At 43.6% G+C, this 21,570-nt stretch overlaps 1 protein-coding gene across 3 annotated transcripts in view; it reads left to right on the top strand.

Annotated features, from left to right (window-relative positions):
* The window catches only part of SASH1 (SAM and SH3 domain containing 1), a 315,133-nt gene that overhangs the window by 152,295 nt on the left and 141,268 nt on the right, over positions 1–21,570 (top strand). For all 3 annotated transcript variants that reach the window (XM_032339291.1, XM_032339288.1, XM_032339289.1), the window contains exon 2: positions 17,915–18,043. In XM_032339291.1, coding sequence (XP_032195182.1) covers positions 17,915–18,043 — 129 coding nt within the window. The remainder of the gene's footprint in view (positions 1–17,914; positions 18,044–21,570) is intronic.

The raw sequence follows: 21,570 nt of genomic DNA, 5'->3' as shown, positions 1-21,570 counted from the left end.
ACTTGTTAGTACACTTTTTTGGTGGCTTTTCCCCCACAGCATGGCAAACAATTAAAATAAAAATGTATCCACATCACAGAGAAAAGAAGTGAAATTGTTCTTTTTTATAGAGCAACCGAGGAGCATAAAAAAGTTTAGGTAGGTGGTAGACATGTGATTAACCTATAAATCTAATAGCTTGGATAGGAAGGAGGAAGGGACTGTGTTCCAGCAAACACTGACCTATCCAGTCGTTAAAAGTAACAAGATTTGGGGTGCCTGGGTGGCTCAGTGGGTTAAGCCGCTGCCTTCGGCTCAGGTCATGATCTCAGGGTCCTGGGATCGAGTCCCGCATCGGGCTCTCTGCTCAGCAGGGAGCCTGCTTCCCTCTCTCTCTCTCTGCCTGCCTCTCTGCCTACTTGTGATCTCTGTCTGTCAAATAAATAAATAAAATATTAAAAAAAAAAAGTAACAAGATTTGGCTGATAAGTACATAAAAATGTTCATTCTTAAGTAGTAAGTGAATTCCTCTTTAAGAAAAATTGTGTGTTAGAAATATAAACATTAGATGTTATGAAAAAGCCAGTGGTGATATTAGTAAGTTCTCAGCTCGTGAGCAAATTGGAAAAATGAACATTGTCAATCTCGTGATAAGGGGCTTGGTAGAATGATGTAAATTCATGTCAGGTAGGTTTTTTTGTTTTGTTTTGTTTTGTTTTGTTTTGGTGCTTTTAGGCCTAGGATGCCTGTCAAGTTTACCCTGTAACTCTGTATAGAATATGGTACAAAACAAATAAATTTCATTCTCAACTTCCAAGGTGTTTTTAAGCTAGGACTAAGAAGAGATCCATGTGCTAAGGATGCTTTCTCAGAGATCTTTCACATTATATTCTTGGCGAATGGAAGAGTCTTTTATGGTGAAAATTGAGATCACCTTGAGGGGAAGTGATGTAATTAGGAAAGAACTTTTCTTCCCAAAGAATTGAAATAAAAGTATGGCCTTTGAGTCATGTACTGTTTTATATGGGTACATTCACAGATGGACAGACACCAAGATCCAGATCCCGATAATACTCACCTGTGTGCCAGGAACGAGAAGGAGGATTTTGCATGGCTGACCTTCTCTGAATCTGGTTTTTCCTATAGGTTATAGGTCAGAATGTGTATAGGGTGAAGCCAGCAGATTTCCCATTCACCCCACATGCACAAGTGGGCTTTGAGTCCTTAAATGAAGTCCTTAGAGCACGGAGTATTGTTGTGAGCGCCCTTGAGCTCAAGGGAATGGAAGGAAGAGCAGATAGCGGAAGCCAGGTTGTGAAATGTGCTTGAGGAGAGTTAGGTGTGCAGTGGAGAGTTGTTTTGGGATTACTTGGAGTTTTTTCCAGGGCATTGTGTGAATTGGTTCCTCCCTGACATTGGAAAGAAAACACCCAGTTGGTGTCACGTGATCGAAGGGCCCTCAAATAGCTTCCAGAGTATAGGAACAGAGGGGTTTCCATTCGGCTCATCAGGGCTCATTCCCACCAAGGGACTGTGCCTGTTTCCTTGGCCACAGCGTTGGTCTTGTATTTGCTCTCTGACACTACCTGCCCCAGCAGCATTCCAGGTGTGTTTTCCTCCTGGTCTCCTCCATGGGGAGGATTCAGGCCACTGTGGTCCTGATATCTTCAGTGCCTCTTTATATAGTCATTTCCAAACACTGGCCTTTTCTGTCAGGGTGTGAGAAGAACATAAGACTTTAGGGACCTTGAGCCTCTTGCACGAAGGAACTTTCCCCATTAATCTTTTTGGTGGAAGAATCTTCTATCGGGTTCCAATGAGATCCACGCCCATCTGCATGTTAAGAATGGTCAGCGATAAGTGGAAATAATCAGGAATCAGTTCCTCTCATGAAGAATCCTCCACTTGGGTTTCCTTCTTTCTCTATTTCCTGTCCTGCCATGTCTCCACGCCGATTCTTCAGCCAACCAACGGGGTAGCTTTTCCTCTTGGAACAGGTGGCGGCTGTCCCCTGACTCCAGAAAACTATATGTATTTGTTGTCCCTTCCGCCTGGAGACATATTCCTCATCCCTTCACCTCGTTCTTCGTTTGTTCTTCTTTCGAATGATGTATTTCATGCTCGAATGTCTCGTTCACTAGACTCACTTACTGCTCTCAGGTTGGTGGGGACAGAGACTGAGACTAAAAGCTCATCATTACGTATGAAAATGCCAAATGAATGTTATGGAACCGTTAGTTCTGTTGACTTCATTCCTTCCTACCTTTATGCACCACACAGACACTTCTTAGGTAAAGTAGAGGCTGAGTATCACTGTGATGGTGTCAGGTGCTGAGGTTGCAAAAATGGGTAAGACCCAGCTCCAGCTTTCAAGGACTGTGAAGTCTCCTGGGAATAACAACCGTGTAAGCAAGTAAAAGTCACTTTAAAAGATGTCTTAAAATGGAAAACTTCAAATAGACACCAACATAGCATATTTTAAAGATCTCCCATTTCCCAGTGCTACTATTAATTGGTCATGGCCAGTCTTGTTTCATCTATACCTGCATCCACCTCTTCCCCTTGCCTCCATGACTTTATTTTTTTTTAAATATTTTATTTATTTTATTTATTTATTTGACAGACAGAGATCACAAGTAGGCAGAGAGGCAGGCAGAGAGAGAGGAGGAAGCAGGCTCTCTGCTGAGCAGAGAGCCCGATGCAGGACTCGATCCCAGGATCCTGGGATCATGACCTGAGCTGAAGGCAGAGGCTTTAACCCACTAAGCCACCCAGGCACCCCTCCATGACTTTAAAGCAGACTGTTGACGTCATATCATTCCACTTGTAGATAAAATGTGTGATTGGCAGTGATGCAGTGAGAAAGCCCTGTGTCATGCCAAGTCCATTGTGAAGGATGGGCTGCTGTCTGCAGGGTCACTGGGTGAAAGAAGGTGTTCAGGCAGAAGAAACAGCACGGAGGAACAGGGATGATAGAGTATGGCATGGACTGGTTTGATCTGACCCAAAGTGGTGTACGGATAGGGAGGTGGGAGCCATGGGACAAGTCTAGAAAGGCAGACCAGATAAAAAGGCTCTAGTTTTGTATTGTATACAACAGACTGACTTTGTCAAATCCTCACTGGGAGACACTTAGGGCTTTCAAGACCTATATTTTATTTATTTATTTATTTTATTTATTTTCTAAAGATTTTATCTATTTATTTGACAGAGATCACAAGTAGGCAGAGAGGCAGGCGAAGTGGGGGGGAGGCAGGCTCCCCACTGAGCAGAGAGCCCGACGCAGGGCTCGATCCCAGGACCCTGGGATCATGACCCGAGCCGAAGGCAGAGGCTTTAATCCACTAAGCCGCCCAGGTACCCCTCAAGACCTATATTTTAAAAGTCACAGTGGGCATGGGATCTAGAATGGGGTTTGTAAATGAGATGAGATTGGAGAGAGGGCAAGGACCTGGTAAGTTTTGTCCACCACTTGAAACACAGCTAGGATTAGGATGGAGAGACATTTTGAGATACTTGAGACATGGAGAGGTATTGAAGAAAAGATGTTATACTGACATTGACTTATTAATGACACATTAGTATAATTAGTTCTGTCAGACATAGTGACCTCTTTGAGGGTAAAGGGATGACCCCTGAGAGTTTGGTGTGGAGGAGCTGGTGTGGAGGAGCTGCTTGAGGCTAATCTCTGGAGTAGCAGAATCTGGCATGGAAGTTTGGGGAGCTGGAGAGTTCCTATTGAATACATAGGAAGAAGAAGCATAGGCATTTGTCTGCAGCTAAGGAGGTGGAGAAGAGTTTTGGGAGTCATCAAAGTAGAAGTTAGGGCCATCCAGGTATGCATTATGGGCCATTTGGTCAGTGTCCTGGGGCTTGCTGGCCATCTGAATTGTTATTGATAACACTATTTAGGCAATACTTACCAGTTCTTAAAAATGTGGAACTTTGGGAGCATCACCAGAAAAGAATTTAGTTGACAGTGAATGGTTACAAGTACGAATCCTCTTTGTCAGTCTTGATCAGGTCACCAGGACTTCCGAATCTCTCTAAGGAAATCAGCCATGACGGTCAAATCCAGTTCTGATTCCATTTATTATCATGGTCCTCACTCTTTGCCCAAGCCACAGCAGAATAGAATTTTCTTAAAATATGACAAACTCAAATATCATACAAGGTTTAACAACCAGAAATTTCAGGATAGTTTTGAGATTAATCCTTTCCCAATTTCTAGGAATATTCTAGATCACTTCCCTCCACCCCTCACCAATCAGGTCATCACTGGCCAAATGCTTGAGAATTCTCAATATCCTCAGGATTATTTGCCAGAGAAAGTGCAGAGTGTGATTCATACTCATCAAAATCTGTGAATATGGTCAGAAATGTGACTTCATTTCCACCCAACTAGCTCGCTCTGCTGTTCTTTCCAAATCTGTGGTTCTATTAAGCTCAGGGCAATTTAGAAGTGAGAAATGAGTTTAGTCCGCAGTTGCCATCTGCTAATTCCACATGTCCATTTTGAGTATGAATCTGTACTTGAATTTTTTGGAATAAATTGTCAACGTTCCAGTCATTTCCCTTCATTTTCGAGTTTTGAATCTTCCTGTGAAATGTTCTTTTGAGCCACTGACATCTCAGCAAATTGGATCTTTCAGGGCCTTTAATTCCAAAAATACCTTACACAAAGCGTGCAGACCAGGAAACCCCCTCAACAGGTGTCCATGACTTAACCATATGACCACAGTGAAATAAATTAAAGACCACACTTTGCTTTTCTATTAATAATAATCGTTCATGTTTCTTGATTTTATATTGTGTACATAGCACCAGCAGAACACCTGGAGTGTCACATGTGTTTGACAAATATTATTTGAATTAATGACATACCCTATTAGGTATTGATTGAAGAGCATAGTAATTATCTAGCCGCAGTCACTTTCTCCATCATACCTGACAGTTAACATGATGTTTCTCTCTCTCTCTCTCTCTCTCTCTCTCTCTCACACACACACACACACACACACACACACAAAATCCAGGAGGGATACAGAGGAGGCCTTTTTTTTAAAATCCCATTTTATTGTAGCTACGCCTCTCCATGGTCAGGAAACAGAGTTCTCGTACTTAGACTGAGCTTTCCACATTCCTTCTGAGCTCATAATCACAGATTTTACTCTCACTGTGAATGAGATTCTGGTAATCACATTTTTGCTCAAAATCTCAAACCTTTCATACCCTCAGGTCAAGCAGGCTGCACTGGGCCTGAGGGAGGAAGATGAGAAGAAAAGCCCATGTTGCTGCTGTGACCTTAGATCTGTCCAACCTCTGATGGCATTTCCCTAAGAAAACAGGGAGCACGAGAAGAGAAAAAGGGAAAGCCATAGGGAAGTATCTGCTTGTCCCAGTGAACTGAGGAGGAAGGGTTGAGGGTCAGGAGGAGGCCAGTGGGCCACGTGGTTCTCGAATAGACTCCTGAGTGGGAGTCCCGGCAGGAGTGCCCCCTGGGAGGCAAAGTGCCCTCAGTGACTTTCATCCTTTTTGTCATATATTCCCTGGAAGATACAGTTTACATTGTGATCAAGTATGATCATACATAACCAAAACAAACATGGTAGGAAACAGTATCTTTGCTTCATGTGCTGCACGCCACCCTTCTCTGTCTTCTGGACTGTTCTGGGCGATGCTGTGCAATGTCATTTCAACAAATGCTGGGCTCAGATGTCTCCATTTATCGTAGGACTCTGCTGGCTTAGCACTGTATCAACCCAGAAGCCAGAAATGAATCACAGCTGCCATGTCTTCTAGACTGATGGTTGATGGTGGGTGGCGGGTCTTCATGGCAGCTCCCACGTGGTCTCTGTCCACTCCCTTGCTTTGTTGGTGTGAGGTGGTGCCCAGACCTGCCATAAGTCCAGGTCCTGCCAGATCTCCTTCTCCTCCTGGGAGCCTTGAGCCAAGTGTGTGTTCACCCACAGTGTCAGGGCTTCGGCTGGTGAGAAACAGATGCGGATTTTAGTTGTCTTTGTGCCATTTCAGTGTTCTTGGGGGATCATCCCTAGATGGCCCTTGATCTGCTGGGGAAATACCAGTGCAGTTGCTTTTCCATTTAGAAATAGGAAAGAACTTAGAACTTAACTTACACTTGTGTTTATCTCATTTAAAATGCCTATTTCTGTGTGCATCTTTAATGTCAATAGATATAATTTATATTAATAAGTACTTAAGACTTGTAAGTAGATATATATATTTACAAATAATTATCTATATTATGAAAGTTCCATGGCCCAGTTGTTGTTGTTTATTTTTGGTTTTGGGCTTTATGTTTTTTTGTTTGTTTGGTTTTTGGGTGTGTTTTTTTTGTTGAGAGTGTTGGGAAGGAGGGAGTGGTCAATGCTGCCTGCCTGGGGCCCTTCCTTCTTCAGGAGTGGATTTATGTTAATCAGAGACCTTAGAGAACCGGATGATACAGAATAGTGAGGGCCTTGGGCACCAAAGTCATATTTGCCAAAAGAAGAATTAGACATAGGGCCTGGCAAGTTCTTGGTGTTTTTGGAGAGGAGCAGTGGAAGATGTGAGATCAGCCCTCCGGCCACCTGCAATGTGGGTGTGCCCCCAGGGCCTTTGCATCACCACCAACATGATCTAATATTGTCCTTTAGTGTGTATTTTTGGTTGTCATGTGTAAAAAACTTTTTTCTGAGACAGACTATATTCCAGCTCCAACCATCTTTCAGAAATGCTGGGAGTGATACCTCAGAGAAAGCTATTTGAGATCATTATCTATTCAGTGAATTTCTCCATATTGACATGGCAGGGTGGGATAACAGAGCTGGTGCAAACAGTGACATTGTTAGTGACTTGGACAGTTCACTAGTCAGGGCCAGGGTCCCCAACAAGAAGATATGGAGTTAGTCATGAAGTCTTAGAATATAGATAAGGTTCAGTGACATAGAGTTAGGAGCCAACGGACAAAAAAGAATTCTTGAGATGTCTTTGGTGCAAAAAGGTGGTTTATTAAAGCACAGGGACAGGACCCATGGGCAGAAAGAGCTGCTGCCCCAGGGTTGTGAGGAGTGGTCTATTATATGCTTGCAAGTTGGGAGGGGGTTAGGGATGGCATAAGTCTCTAAGGAATTTTGGAAGCAAGGTTTCCAGGAGCTTGAGGGGCTAGCTGTTGTTGGGGAAAAGGTTATTCATCACCAGTAATGAAACCTTTTTGTGAGACCCTTTAGATGTATAGCAGAGGGCCATATGCTTGGGAATGATTGTCAACAGTATCCTGGAGGGTTTAGAGATAAAGGAAGTTTCTAAGGGAATTGTTAAAGTAGACTTACAGGATCCTGGTTGAGGGTAGGGGTCAGTCAGGCTAGGATTGCCCTTTGCCCTTAGCAAAGCCTTAAGGTGGGGGTAGTTGAGTCTCTAGAGGAGTGCCACTCTGCCTGTTCTAAGGGCTTGTCAGTGGGTAAGGAAATTTAATAATTTTTCTTCTGCCTTTTTGTTCCACATCATTCCCCCCTAAACAGTTTTGATCCTTGAATCTTTAAGGTTGTTGAGGGTGAAAGGTCGCATCTTCTGTAACTTCTTCCTGCTGAATAAGGGCATAGACCTGTCCCTACCTACAGGTCAGTATTGGTCCGTTGAGGAATGTGTAGGGGAGTTACGAAAGACGGAGGCAGCTGAATCCAGTGAAGAAGTAAAGAAGTGTCTTTGTGTGGTAAGGGTCATCTGTGGACGTGAAGTCATTACAGCAGTGGAGTCTCAGCACCACGGAGAGAAACACTGAACAAGGCAACACATTAAGATTAGTAAGGCTGGAAGAATGAGAAGTCCAAAAAAGAGATCGTTAGTCGTTGACCAGAGTCCTCCTTGAAACCAAGAGCTTAACCAATCACTGAGAGAGAAAGAAGGATTTTGTAGAGTTTGTTTTGGATATTCATATCTTGTATTATAGTCCAATGACATTTTTGTGATAATCTGGGATGTACACACACATTTTGTTTTGATGACTGTACATGTGCCACCCTCTGCCGCTGTTAGGACAGCTAAGGCTGTTCTGTTTTGTAAAACTGCTTTACATATTTGTGTTTCAGTTATTTGATAGAGAAATGCTATTTTGAGTATCACTAAGGTCTTCAACCATGTACTTGTTAGTAAGACCTTTCATGTGTCAAACAACACCCTCCAGTCCCAAAGGGGGAACAAAAATGGATGTTAGTTGGTCACCAATGAGATACAGATATGAGAGTTTGCTATGACACTGTAGATAAGGAAACTCAGTTATCCTGCCACGCACTGACATGTAACACTTTAACAGCCAGAACCAGCCCGTAACATACCAAACAAGCAAGCCTAATTAGTCAAGACTTTGTTCAAGATTTAAATCTTAAGGAAGTTTGTTAAAACCTTTTAAAGCGCATGCCTAAATAGGATTAGGGATGTTAAAGATCTGATAAAACAAAACATAGAAACTGGTTTTTCTGGGTAGTCAAAGAGAAAAATATTTACATTTTCTTCTTAACAGCAGATCAATTAATCTAAGAAAACTTTGTCTCTTTTGAACAGAGAGAAAGCAGACTTTCTATACCAGTGTCTTTTTAGAATTTATTTCAATCTTTGTCCATCCTGACCATACCTAAAATTCCATTCCAAAGATTTCCCTTCACAAACCTTCTACAACTTTCCTTTGCATTCAGGTTTTGTCCCAAGCCATTTCCTTCCAAACAACCATCTCATTCAGGACAAAATTACCTTATTTTCCTTCAACAAAATGCATTCCCATTCCTCATATCTTTCTTACATATCTCCTACTTTTCCACATAGAGTTGTTTCCCTTATTTCCATCAGTCATAGTTACAGTCAGCAGAATTTTGTACTCTTAGAAACACCTTAACATCTAGTGATGGCTAAGTGTTAACCATTTGTGAACTGTTACAACAGAATTCTTTAGATGGCAAATTGATGAATCAGTTAAGCACAAAACATGTTTACCAGCAGTTTTAAATATTCTTAGTTTCTTTGCAGTAAGAAGTCAAAAGCACAAACCTACGTCCAGTACTCAGTGCTTTAGCTCTTTATCCTATTTGGAAAAGATGTCCAAGAAATTTAATTTTGTTTGTCATCCAAGCAAAACTTTAAACTTTCAGGTTACCAAAGACTCTGAAAGCGATCTCAGCATTTACTTATGAAAACTTTAAGACAGACAATGAACCATCGGTCTAGTCATCTTTTTGCTAACAAATTGCAACAGATAATATGAGCTTATTTGACCTTTAGTAAACCTTGATAGAATAAAAGTTTCATGTTTATTGCTGATAACTTAAAAGACATGTTTATCTTAATTAAACCAACAAACTTAACTTAGTTCAAATACTGATTTACGTTCCACCTGGGCCCACTCCACTTTCAATGTTTACCTAAGACACGGGTGGGGGAATCTGGAGTGGGAGGGGTTAGGTCCAGGGGGTGCTCTTCTTGCTCCCTGGCCGTGAAGAGAGAAGGAGCCATGGTGCAGGAGGCACCGAGGATGGTGTAGAGGCCAGTCATGCAGGCTGCATTCAAGTTGGTGCAGAAACAGGAGACGAGGGAGACAGAAGAAACAAAGTGCTGCCAGAAGGCAGAGAAAGGGTTCCCGGTTTTAGAGCTCATCAGCCAACAGAGGAGCAGATGCCATGTTTTCCTGCCAGCAAGGGGCAAGGGATTAAGCAGTCCATTTCAGGCCAGAGAAGTCAGGGAATTTCCCCAAAACAAAGGGAGTTTCAGCAGCTGCTTGGGAATATTCCTTAAAGTCTCTGTCCCGAGTTAGGCTAACCCCAGTTGGTTCCAGTGATAGCCATTAACATGGGAAATGAGTGAGGGAGAAGCCCCCACATCTATTAGGAGGAACTTAGAGAGATAAAGTCATAGTCCCCTTTGCTAGGGATGGCCTGTGTATCCTCCAGCAACCTAGGTTTACTAGGAGAAGGCCTATTTAGATAATTATCCAATATGTCAGGAGGGAGTTTACTAGCTGACCCATTTGGGCAAACGCATTTTGCAAAAGGCCCTTAGGTCAGGGTCTTGGTGTAGAGCAGGGAAGGCCTAGGTATGAGCAATGAAGGTATCGTAGGTCCATTTGCCCTGTTTCCTGCAGAGGAGATCTAACTGATAGATCCCACTGAGGCCATGCGGTGTTACAAGAGCTCAGTCCTTTCCCAAGTTTTACAATGCAATTTGTTTCCAGTAGATTAAAAGGGCATGCCAAGGTAGAGTCCTTGAGAACTGAAGAAGCCTACTGCGGCCATGCTCCCAGAAAAGTAAAGAAGGTCCATTACCAAATCCCACCCCCCCAACTCCTGGGTGGAGTCCCACGCAGGATGTGTCAGAGGTTCCCCCATGTCAGAAGCAACCGGAGGCGTCCCTCACACAAGACATCGCTATTGATCACAATCCTGCCTTTATCGGGAAGGCATTCCTGCCATAAAAGGCCCTGGAGAGATGCGGGCGCTCCTCCCCTTCCCCATCACATCCTAGGCTGCTGATCCTGGTGAATGGACTAAAATACCATGCCGTGCCATGCCATTGTCTGCCCTGAAGCTTGTGTACTGTTCTCCCATTTTAACCCATGGAAAATACTAGAAAAGTTTTGCAAGGGGAAATTACCCAATTTCGTAGCTCTAAGTAGTTAGTAGAGGACACTGCCAAGAAATAGTAAAGACTGAAATCCATCATGGTCTAAGCGACTTTCTAACAAATGTGATCCTTACAGCCAACTTCCCTTATAAACATCCCCGGTTGCATTTTATTTCAGTCGGGTACTGGTTTCAGCCGGTTCCCTGTGGAGTTCCCATGGCCAGAAGTGGCTAGACCAGGGATGTGGAGGGGATCACATTAGGTCAATCAGGAGGAAACGTCACATGGGAGTCTTAAGATTGGCAGCCGTCCTGGTGACTTGGGTGGCTGTCCTGTGCCCAAGACAGACAACTTTGTATAAAGAACAGAAATAAAGAGAGGGCATCAAATTTCCATTCTGGCCAGGCTACTAACTTCCAGCTAAAAGGCAGACGTTCTCCTTCCCATAGAGTAGCCACAGGCTAGAGGACTACAGCCTAAGCAGTCAACATTAAAGTGTTCCAGTAAGACCATACTCCTTGAAAAGCCCCAGAAATGAAAGTCAAGGAAGAAGAGAGAAAGTACTTACCAATTTTGCACCGAAGCTCAGAGTCCGGTTGTAAAGACTCAAAGTCCCTTCATGTTCACCAAATGATGAAGTCTTAGAATATAGATAAGGCTCAATGACAGAGTTTGGAGCTGACAGACAAAAAAGAATTCTTGAGATGTCTTTGGTGCAAAATGGTTTATTAAAGCAAGGGGACAGAACCCATGGGCAGAAAGAGCTGCTGCCCCAGGGTTGTGAGGAGTGGTCTATTATATGCTTGCAAGTTGGGAGGGGGTTAGGGATGGCATAAGTCTCTAAGGAATTTTAGAAGCAAGGTTTCCAGGAGCTTGAGGGGCTAGCTGTTGTTGGGGGAAAGGTTATTCATTACCAGTAATAAAACCTTTTTGTGAGACCCTTTAGATGTATAGCAGAGGGCCATATGCTTGGGGATGATTGTCAACAGTATCTTGGAGGGTTTAGAGATAAAGGAAGTTTCCAAGGGAATTGTTAAAGTAGACTTACAGGATCCTGGTTGAGGGTAGGGGTCAGTCAGGCTAGGATTGCCCTTTGCCCTTAGCAAAGCCTTAAGGTGGGGGTAGTTGAGTCCCTAGAGGAATGTCACTCTGCCTGTTTTAAGGGCTTGTCAGTGGGTAAGGAAATTTAATAATTTTTCTTCTGCCTCTATGTCCCACATCAGTCAGGACAGCTAAGATCGAACAGCATGGACACCTGGTTTTGCAGTTGAGACAGGAGCACGCTAGCATTCATAGAAGTGACTTCTACAAAAACATCCAAAAATAAGACCATTAACTATAGAGGATTTGTCCCTATAACAGGCAAGGGGCACTTAAGACATAAACCGATAGATGTCAGCAAAAAAGAAAAGAAAAGAAAAGAAAAAGAACATCAGTACGTGGACATTAACCAAGTAGATACACAGATACGTCACCAGAGCCCTGATTGGTAGGACTCACCACACCTGATTGCTTAAGATAGTTTTGCAAAAGAGCTCATAAAACCCCCTAAATTAGACACTCCAGGGATAACCCTCTCTGGTCCCCTCACTCTCTGGACACTTTATACTCTTTTTTTTTTAATATTTTATTTATTTATTTGACAGACAGAGATCACAAGTAGGCACAGCGGCAGTCAGAGAATGAGAGGGGAAAGCAAGCTCCCTGCTGAGCAGAGAGCCCGATGCGGGGCTCGATTCCAGGACCCTGGGATCATGACCTGAGCCGAAGGCAGAGGCTTTAACCTACTGAGCCACCCAGGTGCCCTTGGACACTTTATACTCTTGCTCAATAAACTTTGCTGTGCTGCCCACCACTCTTCCTCTGGTCTGCTTCTTCATTCTTGGAAGCAGCATGATCAACAACCGCGGCACTGAAGGCAGACAATTCCTATAACAGCATCTCACGGATTCAGTGAGGCTGAACAAGGAAACCAGAATTAAAGTCTTTTTTATGGTAGTAGCAATTTCACCTGAAAGGTTGCTGAAAGTGTTTATCACCTCAGAATCTTTAAACAAGCTAATTAAGAATGAAAACACATTGTGAAGTCGTTCAAGAAATCAGGCTTCGTTGCTGTGTAGAGATTTCTTTCCGTGGATTTAGTTTGTAGGGAACCGATGTACTGATGTATTGCTCTGTCCCTCTACAAAACAATAGGAAGCAATGTAAATATACCATATACTTTATATTAAGGAATATATATATATATTTGGATTTATTATTATAGACAAAAAGAGAAGAGACACACTAAATAAATGAGTCAGGAGACTTCCCTTTCTCCTCCTCAAAGTTGGGAATTAAGAGCAACACATTGAGTTTTCCCTCTGGGCTCTGTCTTTATAGATACAAAAAATAGCAGGACCACAAGTTCATTTGCATTTATTTGCGTGTGATCTGCATATAACTATACAGATTACATTGTATTTCCTGGTGTTTTCAGGATTTTTTTTTCTTTTTCCTTTTTTTCCTCCCTTAAAGATTGTCAAGATATCTGAACCATAAATGACATCTGGGAAAGAAGAGAGCAAAATAACGAAAGTTAATGATACAAATGCTTTGTTTCATAGTACTTTTAGTTTTCACTTCTCCAGAGACAAAAATACATTGGGGTAAATATCAGAAATACTGTTACATCAGTTGTTGAGAGAACAGTGCTTTTCTTTTCTCCTTAATTCTAACAACAGTCTACCGGATGTGAATTGTTCAGTACAAATGCCCCTTATCTCTCTGTTTTTATGTTGGTTGTATAAAAGAGGAGTGTTTGGTATAAATGTATGCTTCAGCTTCATGGGAAGATTACACAAGATTTGTCTTCCCTTGACCTGCCACTGGGAGTGAGACCACAGATTTAATTTAAAACCATACCAAGTGAAGTAGATGGCCCTATGGAAGGATGTTGTGACCTGGTTTTATAAGAAAAGGAAGGAGAACTTGAATTTGCATGGAGTCTTTTTTTTTTTTTTAAGATGAAAATGGGAAAATTCTTATAAAAAAGATCATGGGGCACAAAATTTCACAATTTACTTTTAAAAAAAAAAACTTTTAAGGAAATAAGATTTCCCTGTTCCTAAATTTGAACCCATAATACTTAAGTCTGATGCATGGGAACCAAAGGGGGGAAAAAAAGAAGTGAAACAAATTAGGCAAGTAATAACTCTAGAGCAGAAACAATGAACACCTTAAAAGAAACAAAGTTTTAAAAGGAATCTATTTCAGTGTATTTAGAGAGAGTTTAAAGTCATGGTCTAAAGTTTATTCTGTAACATCAGTGCCTCTTGACATCAGCCTTGTTGAATGTTGAGTGAGATGTGAACTTCATGTTCTCAAAGGAAAGATGCATGAGATATGGTGCTATTAAGCAGCCAGCTGCATTATTTAAATTCCCTGTGGACTGATTTTGCAAACATTTCTGGTAGAAGTGAAGGTTCTGACTGAATAAGTCTGTGCTTTCTCAAGTAGGAACAGGTTGGACAGAAATGGTACAGAGTTTTTCAGGTAGTCCTGAAGGAACATGGGTTTTGAGAGGATAAAGAGAAAATGATCTTGTGGTTGTTCGTTGGTTCCGTTTGATGGAGATGAATAGGATTCCTTTCTAGGGATGGCAGACAAGACTTATTTTTTAGAAACATATTCTTCTTAAGTTTTTCTTTCTTTCTTTCTTTCTTTCTTTCTTTTTTTTTTTTTTTTTTTTTTGATAGAGAGGACACAGTGGGAGAGGGAACACAAGCAGGGGAAATGGAAGACAGAGAAGCAGGCCTCCTGCTGAGTGAGGATCCTGATGCAGGGCTTGATCCCAGGACTCTGGGCAGACACCTAATGACTGAGCCACCCAGGTGTCCCAAAACATGTTCTTTCATTCATTTGGTTTTCTTGGCATTTAAATCATCAAAACTGATGAAAATGGAAATTTGGGGGACTTCTTGCATATCTGGAAAGTAATTTGGGAAAACAGAGAGGCAGCTGTGCCACTCTGGTCTAAATTATCGTCTGCTGAGCGCCGAGTAAGGAGTGGGTAAGCAGCACGTTGCAGGGTGTGAAGCGTTTGCTGTCTCTGGCCCACATTGAGTTGAGCAGCTGCCTTTTTTCTTATGAGCAACAGAAATGTTTTCCAGGTCCTCAAGTTATTGGGGAATTGAGTGATTTGGACTGAGAAAGAGGGACTTAAATTTTCTCACTAGTAGTAGAAAACCTTTGATTGACAGCTTGGAAACTTGAGAAGCAAACAGTTGGTTTTGAAGGTGTTGCTTGGAAAAAGGGGACAGAAGGTAATTTGAACAAAGCTATATAAATAATTAAGAATTTTTTTTGGTGTGGACTTCATTATTCCAAGAAGTCAGTTGACTGTGTTAAGTTGTAGAGTTCAGCTGGTTATTTTTGAGAAGCCAGAATTCAAAATTGGAGCGGCTTGGCTAGAACAGAACAATTCTTAGTGCCTCTGGGAAAGAAGGCGGTGGGGGTGGTGGTGGTGGTGGAGATTGAGTTCCATTTAAGAACAGCAAGCCATAGGAAGATGTGCAGCTATAATCTGGAAGGCCTCTCACAGATACACTCAGGCATTAGAAGATGTCGATTTTATATTTGGCCAGAAGTGACAGGCATGTTTCTCTCCCTGGATGGATGGAGGTGGATGTTTCTGGATGAAGACAGGATAGCATCATCTTCTCAAGAGACTTGACATGACTCTAAAAGGCTTAGGAGGTGCCAGCACCCCAGCGGTGGGGGAACCCAGTGGGCCGTGGCCAAGTCCAGACAATCACTCAGAAAAGCAGGTTCTTGGGTGCTGTGGCTGCAAGTCTGTTCCCCCACCTTCCCGTGCACTCTTTGAAGGGAGTGCCTTGGTCTTTCCCAGTATATACCAGGGGCAGGGACTAAGGAAACCAAGGGTCTTGAAGAGAAGGGGGCCCCAGAGGACTTGTTTCTTTGGGGCATAAGCAGAAATGCTAGGTTAACAGAAGGCAGCTGGCCAGGCTGTGGACTCAAGCTCTCACTGCAGCGGGCCCCGAGCTCTCATTCTCCTAGCCCAGGCTGCCAGGAGTAGCCAGTGTCCAGGACTCAGTTCTCCTGGTGCTGGGGCTGAGGTTGGTGGGCTGGGAGAGGACCACTCTGAAGGGAAAGCGGTCACTCTAGGAAGCTACTGGTTGCTCTTCGGGCTGCCCTGGGCCTCCCCATCTGGGGGCCCGAGCTCCTACCTCAGCCCAGCTGGACCGGGGAGCAGAGGTAAGGTCTGAGGTCCAGGCCGGCAAGCTGGGGGTTTATTTTGTCACTGAGTGATAGGGTAGCATGGGTGATTCCCAGGGAAAGGACAGCTGGTCAGCTCTGTTTAGCAAGGTCACTTTGGTGGCTGTGTTTGTGGCAGAACAGACAAAGTGGGGAAACGGACAGGGTTCGTGTGGTTGATTTGAGGAGAGTCAGGGCAAACCGTGGGACCATAATTTGATTTATCATGCTGTATTGCAGGAGCATCACCTTAAGATGCTCTGGTCTGGCCTCCCTCCTCCCCTCCGATTCTGGTTCCAGGCAGTTTGACAGCAGTTAAGCGAAGACCACCAGGTTGACCACCCCTGGACCTTTCCTCAGAGGCCCAGCAGCAGATTTCTTACCTTGACTAGTCATAATTCCCTACTGGAAACTTGACAGTAAACCTACTGAAGAGGGGGTTAGGCTCCCAGCTCCTCTACTGTGTCCTTACAGCCTGTTGTCTGAGATAGACAGATGGACCGGCGGACCGAATGGGAATGACTTTTGCCCAGACATGTTCAAACTCAAACATCTTATTGGTCTTGGAAGAGTTCTTCTGGCCCCTAGCTCTGCACTGGGATTTGGAGGCAATTAATTCAAAGGAGAACATTTTACTGGTGGAAAAGGAAGAGGTTTTTGTTTTGTTTTGTTTTGTTTTGTTTTAAATCATTTCTTTTTTTTTTCTCCTGTCCCCTGGTTGCATAAAACTGGTGAATGCGCAGATACGGGATGGAGATTGCTCTGACCCAGGGCTCTTGATAAGGCCTGAAGGTCTTCAGCAAAAAGCCTTGGGGGCGAACTCTGAATTCCACCCTCCCCACCCCCGCCCTGCTTGCATCGGAGCGTGTCTGGCGGGTTTAGACAAGCATTGCTGTGTGTGATGTGGCGGGACTATGCTCTGTAAGCTGGAGCGTGTGGGCACCTTCTAGGCTTGCTCCGAGTTGTGTTTCTTTGGTTGTCTTGGTAGCGCCATTTATTCATACCAAAGAAAGGACAGGTTGGGAGGTAAAAAGGGGAGGAAAGGGGAAATGTTTCTCTGAATGAATGAATGAATGAATGAACAGAACAAATGGCATAATTTACAAATGTAGGCAGCATTTGGCCTCGTGAATGTGTTCAGACGTGCACTTGGGCATCAAGTTGCCAAAGGGAAGACTATAGTCTGAAATATTACCTTGTAGTGAATATTAGGAGCTAATAGTCCTGTGGGCCAGGTGGACTGTGTGCCTTCATTAGTTCTCTCTACATGATAGGGACTCAGTGCTCTAGAGTTATCGAGATGGGGAAACCTGCCTCTGGCCGGGAGCTGTTAGGGGTCACAGAGCTGAGTGTGGACCCAGGAGGGTGGGTTCCAGAGCAATGGCTCAGGCCACAGACGGCTTTCCTCTAGGTAAACTGGTAACCTGTGCTTTTCTTGCATGTTTTTACTATTTCTTGGAATAGCTCAAGGGATAGGGTGCTCTTTTCAAGGGTCTCCCAGGAGGGCGTGGCACAGGTGTGTCTCAGACGCAGCATCCCTCGTGGGTCCTCAGTTCTCTGGTTCTCCTGAGAATTTCTGGGAATGCAGTGGTCCTGGTAGCAGAATTTCTCAGGATCTTCCCAGGAGGTTCTGGTGCAGCCACTGATCGGGCCTTAGGGAGCCTTTCCCCTGCACCTTCTCGGTAGGTGCTCCCCTTAAGGGTTTCTGAGCCCTACCAGGCAGGCAGAGGTGTGAGTTCAAGACCATGGCCTCAGCACCAGGCAGTCCTGGGCTGGAGGCTTGGCTTCTCTGCTTGTTAGTCTTGGAAGCCTTGGGTGGTCGCTCAGCTTCAGTGACCTACTGTGTGTTCCTCCACACAGTGAGGAACAGGTCCTGCGTCCAGCAGGTAGCCTGAGGGTTAAGAGGTGTCACGTGTGAAAGTTAGCCCGACGCATGCTCACAGCATAATGAATACCAGCTGTGACTAGGGAAAATACATGGAGAGTGGGGGCGGGAAGTGGTGGGTCTTTCTGCAGATAGACTGACTGCCTTTGTTCTCTTCCTGTGTCTTCCTCCTGCTCTCCTCGCCCACAGGACGGCTCGCTGGGAAACATCGATGACCTGGCCCAGCAGTATGCAGATTATTACAACACCTGTTTCTCCGATGTGTGTGAGAGGATGGAGGAGCTCCGGAAGCGGCGGGTTTCCCAGGACCTGGAAGTGGTGAGTGGGTGGGTCTGGGAATATGCTTCTGGCCTGCGGGGCTGCTCCATGTCCTGCCCCTGATCCCTCATGCCCGCCAGGCCTTCTAGCGGTCCTGGTTGTGCCTGGAGCATCCCTCTGTAAGCTGCGGTGCTAGATCAGGGTACAAAGGTCAGGTCCCAGAGGCTGAATCATCTAGCTCCGTGGCCATCAGATGAATTGGGTTTTGGCTGGGATGGCACGACCCAATCTTTATAGTCAAGGAAAGACTGAATTTTATGTTGTAACTTAAGTGACAAGTGTTTTTACTGTTGGCCAGTGCACACTACATTTTTATGGCCTCTAAGCCCAAAGAATGTCTAGGTTAGATTTTTCCTGCCTTCTTTTCTCCCTTCCTTCCTTAAACAAAATAGAATTTAAAGAAGCCAGAAACCACCCTAATTTCTCACTTGGTAATTACTGTGTTGTTGTTGTTGTTGTTTTTTAAGCAGATCCCTGCTCAGTGTTTTTCTGGGCATTTTTACGTCAACAGTATAATTCTTACTTTTTTACTTAATATTTTATTATAGTTCTTACATGTCATTAAGATTTTCATAATCACCATTATTCATGGCTCTGTCCTTGTACTCAAGGTGTTCAAATTCATTTGACTGTCTCATGAAGACCATTTTGGATTAATGCTGCATTTGAACTTGCATGTGATAAATAGTGAATAAATAGCTTAGGTCTCTCTTTGTAATCTGTATGTGTGCTAATGTTTCCATGTTGTATATTTGGTACAAAAAATCTTATTGATGTTTCTGTGCTTATCAACTTAAATTTTCATTATATTTTCTATTTGGATCCATTCTGGGTCAGTGCTTTTCACATTGTTTTATTTCACTATGCTGACCTCAGGACCCCTTCTGGAATGTCTCCTCATCCAGACCAAATCCTTTTTGACCATCTTTTATATATTGGTGAGGGAGGAAGGGCCACATGGATCTGTTTTGCGTAAGAGTCTCTCTGCCTTTAGGGGCACCTAGGTGGCTCAGTGGGTTAAAGCCTCTGCCTTCAGCTTGGGTCATGATCCCAGGGTCCTGGGATCAAGCCTGGAGTTGGGCTTCCTGCTTGGCAGGGAGCCTGCTTCCTCCGTTCTCTCTGCCTGCCTCTCTGCCTACTTGTGATCTCTGTCTGTCAAATAAATAAATAAAATCTTTAAAAAAAAAAAAAAAGAAAAGAAAAAAGTCTCTCTGCCTTTCAAAACAGTTTGAAAACTGCCGATTCAATCAAGTCTGTCTTTATTTATTTATTTATTTAATTTCCATAAATCTACTTAGGGTAGGCATTAAAGAAAAAGCAATAATTAAGAAACTCGGAACAAAGAAATTCATTTATTACTAATTCCTTTTCTGTTATAAAGCACCTCTTACATAACAGACCCACCAACTAGTTTAGGCACCTCTGTTTTCTGCAAGTGGACGTTCTTCACTTCTGTAGTGAGACTCTGGTGTTCCTGTGGACTTTAATTTTTTTCCTTAACTCAGCCTAAGTGAAGATTCTTCAGGTCAGGAGTAACAGTATATCATGACTGTCAGATACTTACTGATTCTCTTTCCTTTTTGTTTGCTTTCTGAGCAGTTGGCAGTGGTGGGAGTTACTACAGTTGAGTTGATTGAACTGAGAAGCGTCAGTTGGGGGCTGAGAGCCATCATCTTGGGAGCCTGACATCGGTGCCCAGGCAGGTGTGTGGGCATCATCATTGCCCAGGGCATCTTTCCTATGACTTTGTCCTCTGGCCTGTGCGAATGGCAGGGTTGCTCCTTCCTTTTCAACAGAAGTAACCTCATGTGGCAGAAGATGCCACTGAAATTAATTAGGTTCTTTTAATGGGACATCGTTAATGAAAAAGGACTTAAATCCCCACCCCCCCTTTCCTGTGGGGGGCAAGATTGCCACTGAACAACAACAACCTTTGGATATTGTAATTTTGACCTTGAATGATAGCCTGGTAGCATACTTTGTGGCTTCTTTGGATATTTTGCCTTGCAAGGAAATGCTTGCTATGGATTGGTGCGGCGTCCTTGATGCAGTTGCTCTCCTAGAAGTCTAGCTGGTTGAGTTGGGGTTACCATCACCACCGCAAGGTGTTTAGGAACCTTGGAAGGCAGCATCTGCGTGGGAAAGAAAGCCTGCTTGGCAGTGGGATAAATAACTTCTTCCCATTTAGACAGATGGGCTCAATTTGGTGTGCTCTGTTCCAGAGCTGCAAAAGACAGTCTGGGGGGAAAAAAACCCACCACATGAGCTTAATTAGTTCTCATCCAAGGTGCAGGAATGTGGTGGTGGGTAAAATTGATGGGCGCTCATTCCAGCCAGGCTGGAAACTTTGTTCATCCTTTAAACAGTAGTTCATGAAAAAAGTAAGATCCCAGATGGGCATATTCAGACTCCTTTCTATGAAATTCCAGGCAAGTTGGCGAGGTCAAGGGGAGCTCTCGAACTGCTAAATGCCAGGTTAGATGCCAGGTGTCCCAGATGTCATTCACGTAGTTCAGGAGAGTCTAGAAGTCTGTGTGAGATATGCTTTAAGGTCATCTATCGTTCTTTCGGGCCACCTATGCAACACTGGCAATGCATTGCAAGTTCTGTCCTTAGCTCATCACAGAGAGAGTTCATTTTCTTGAGAAGCTGAAACTTTCAGTCCATGATGCTCCTTTTATTGCATTATTTTACTTTATGTTATGTTATTTTTCGTTATTTTATTGCATATTATTCCACTTTCAGACAAGTAGACAAGCTTCTTCCCCATTTTACTGTTGGAGCAGCTTTGTGTCTGAGGACCTGCAACATTATACTCCTTTTGGTGTCCATAAGCAGTCCAGTGAAAGCTGAATTGAGGTTGCTTGGAAAAGAAATAATCCACCAAAAGCAGTAAGAGGAGTACAGTGGAAGCCTAAAGCTTTTTTTTTTCCCCCTAGCGAGAGACCACAACAGCTGGAGTGGGGAGACTGGGGGAGTAGGGGGAGTAGGGGTTGGGTAGAATCCTAAGCAGGCTCCATACAGCTCAGAGCTAGACATGGGGCTTGAGCTTATGACCCTGAGATCACAATCTGAGCAGAAATCAAGAGTCTGATGCTTAACCTACTGAGCCCCCCAGGTTCTCTGCCTTTTATACAGAAAAAAGTAGCATTAAGTTTGTTGTGTCTGCTGTAGAAAAATCATTCAGAGACAGCCTTGAATACAGAGTTTTGAATGATGGGTTGAGTCAGTTTATGACTTCATTTCATTTCAGATTCTCTTGGTGAATTTTGGCAATTGAGGGAATGTTCTATAGATAGAATAGGTATCTAGATATTTGTGTTTGGCTTTAAAAGTCGAGAAGTGCATTGTCTTTAAGAGCTAATTACATGTCCACCAGAGAACCAACCAAACAAAAAGGCACCCTGCCCATTTAGTCAGCGATGCTTGACTTAACCCTGAAAAATATAAGGTTTTGATAATTATGTTAGTAATTAACTTTCTGGACTGAATATCAAGCTACTTTTCCAGGACCTAATCACCCAGCT

Source organism: Mustela erminea, chromosome 4 (assembly GCF_009829155.1).
Source record: "Mustela erminea isolate mMusErm1 chromosome 4, mMusErm1.Pri, whole genome shotgun sequence".
Classification (NCBI taxonomy): Eukaryota; Metazoa; Chordata; class Mammalia; order Carnivora; family Mustelidae; genus Mustela; species Mustela erminea.
The sequence above is the reverse complement of the archived record's forward strand: the minus strand, read 5'-3'. Positions and strand labels throughout refer to the sequence as shown.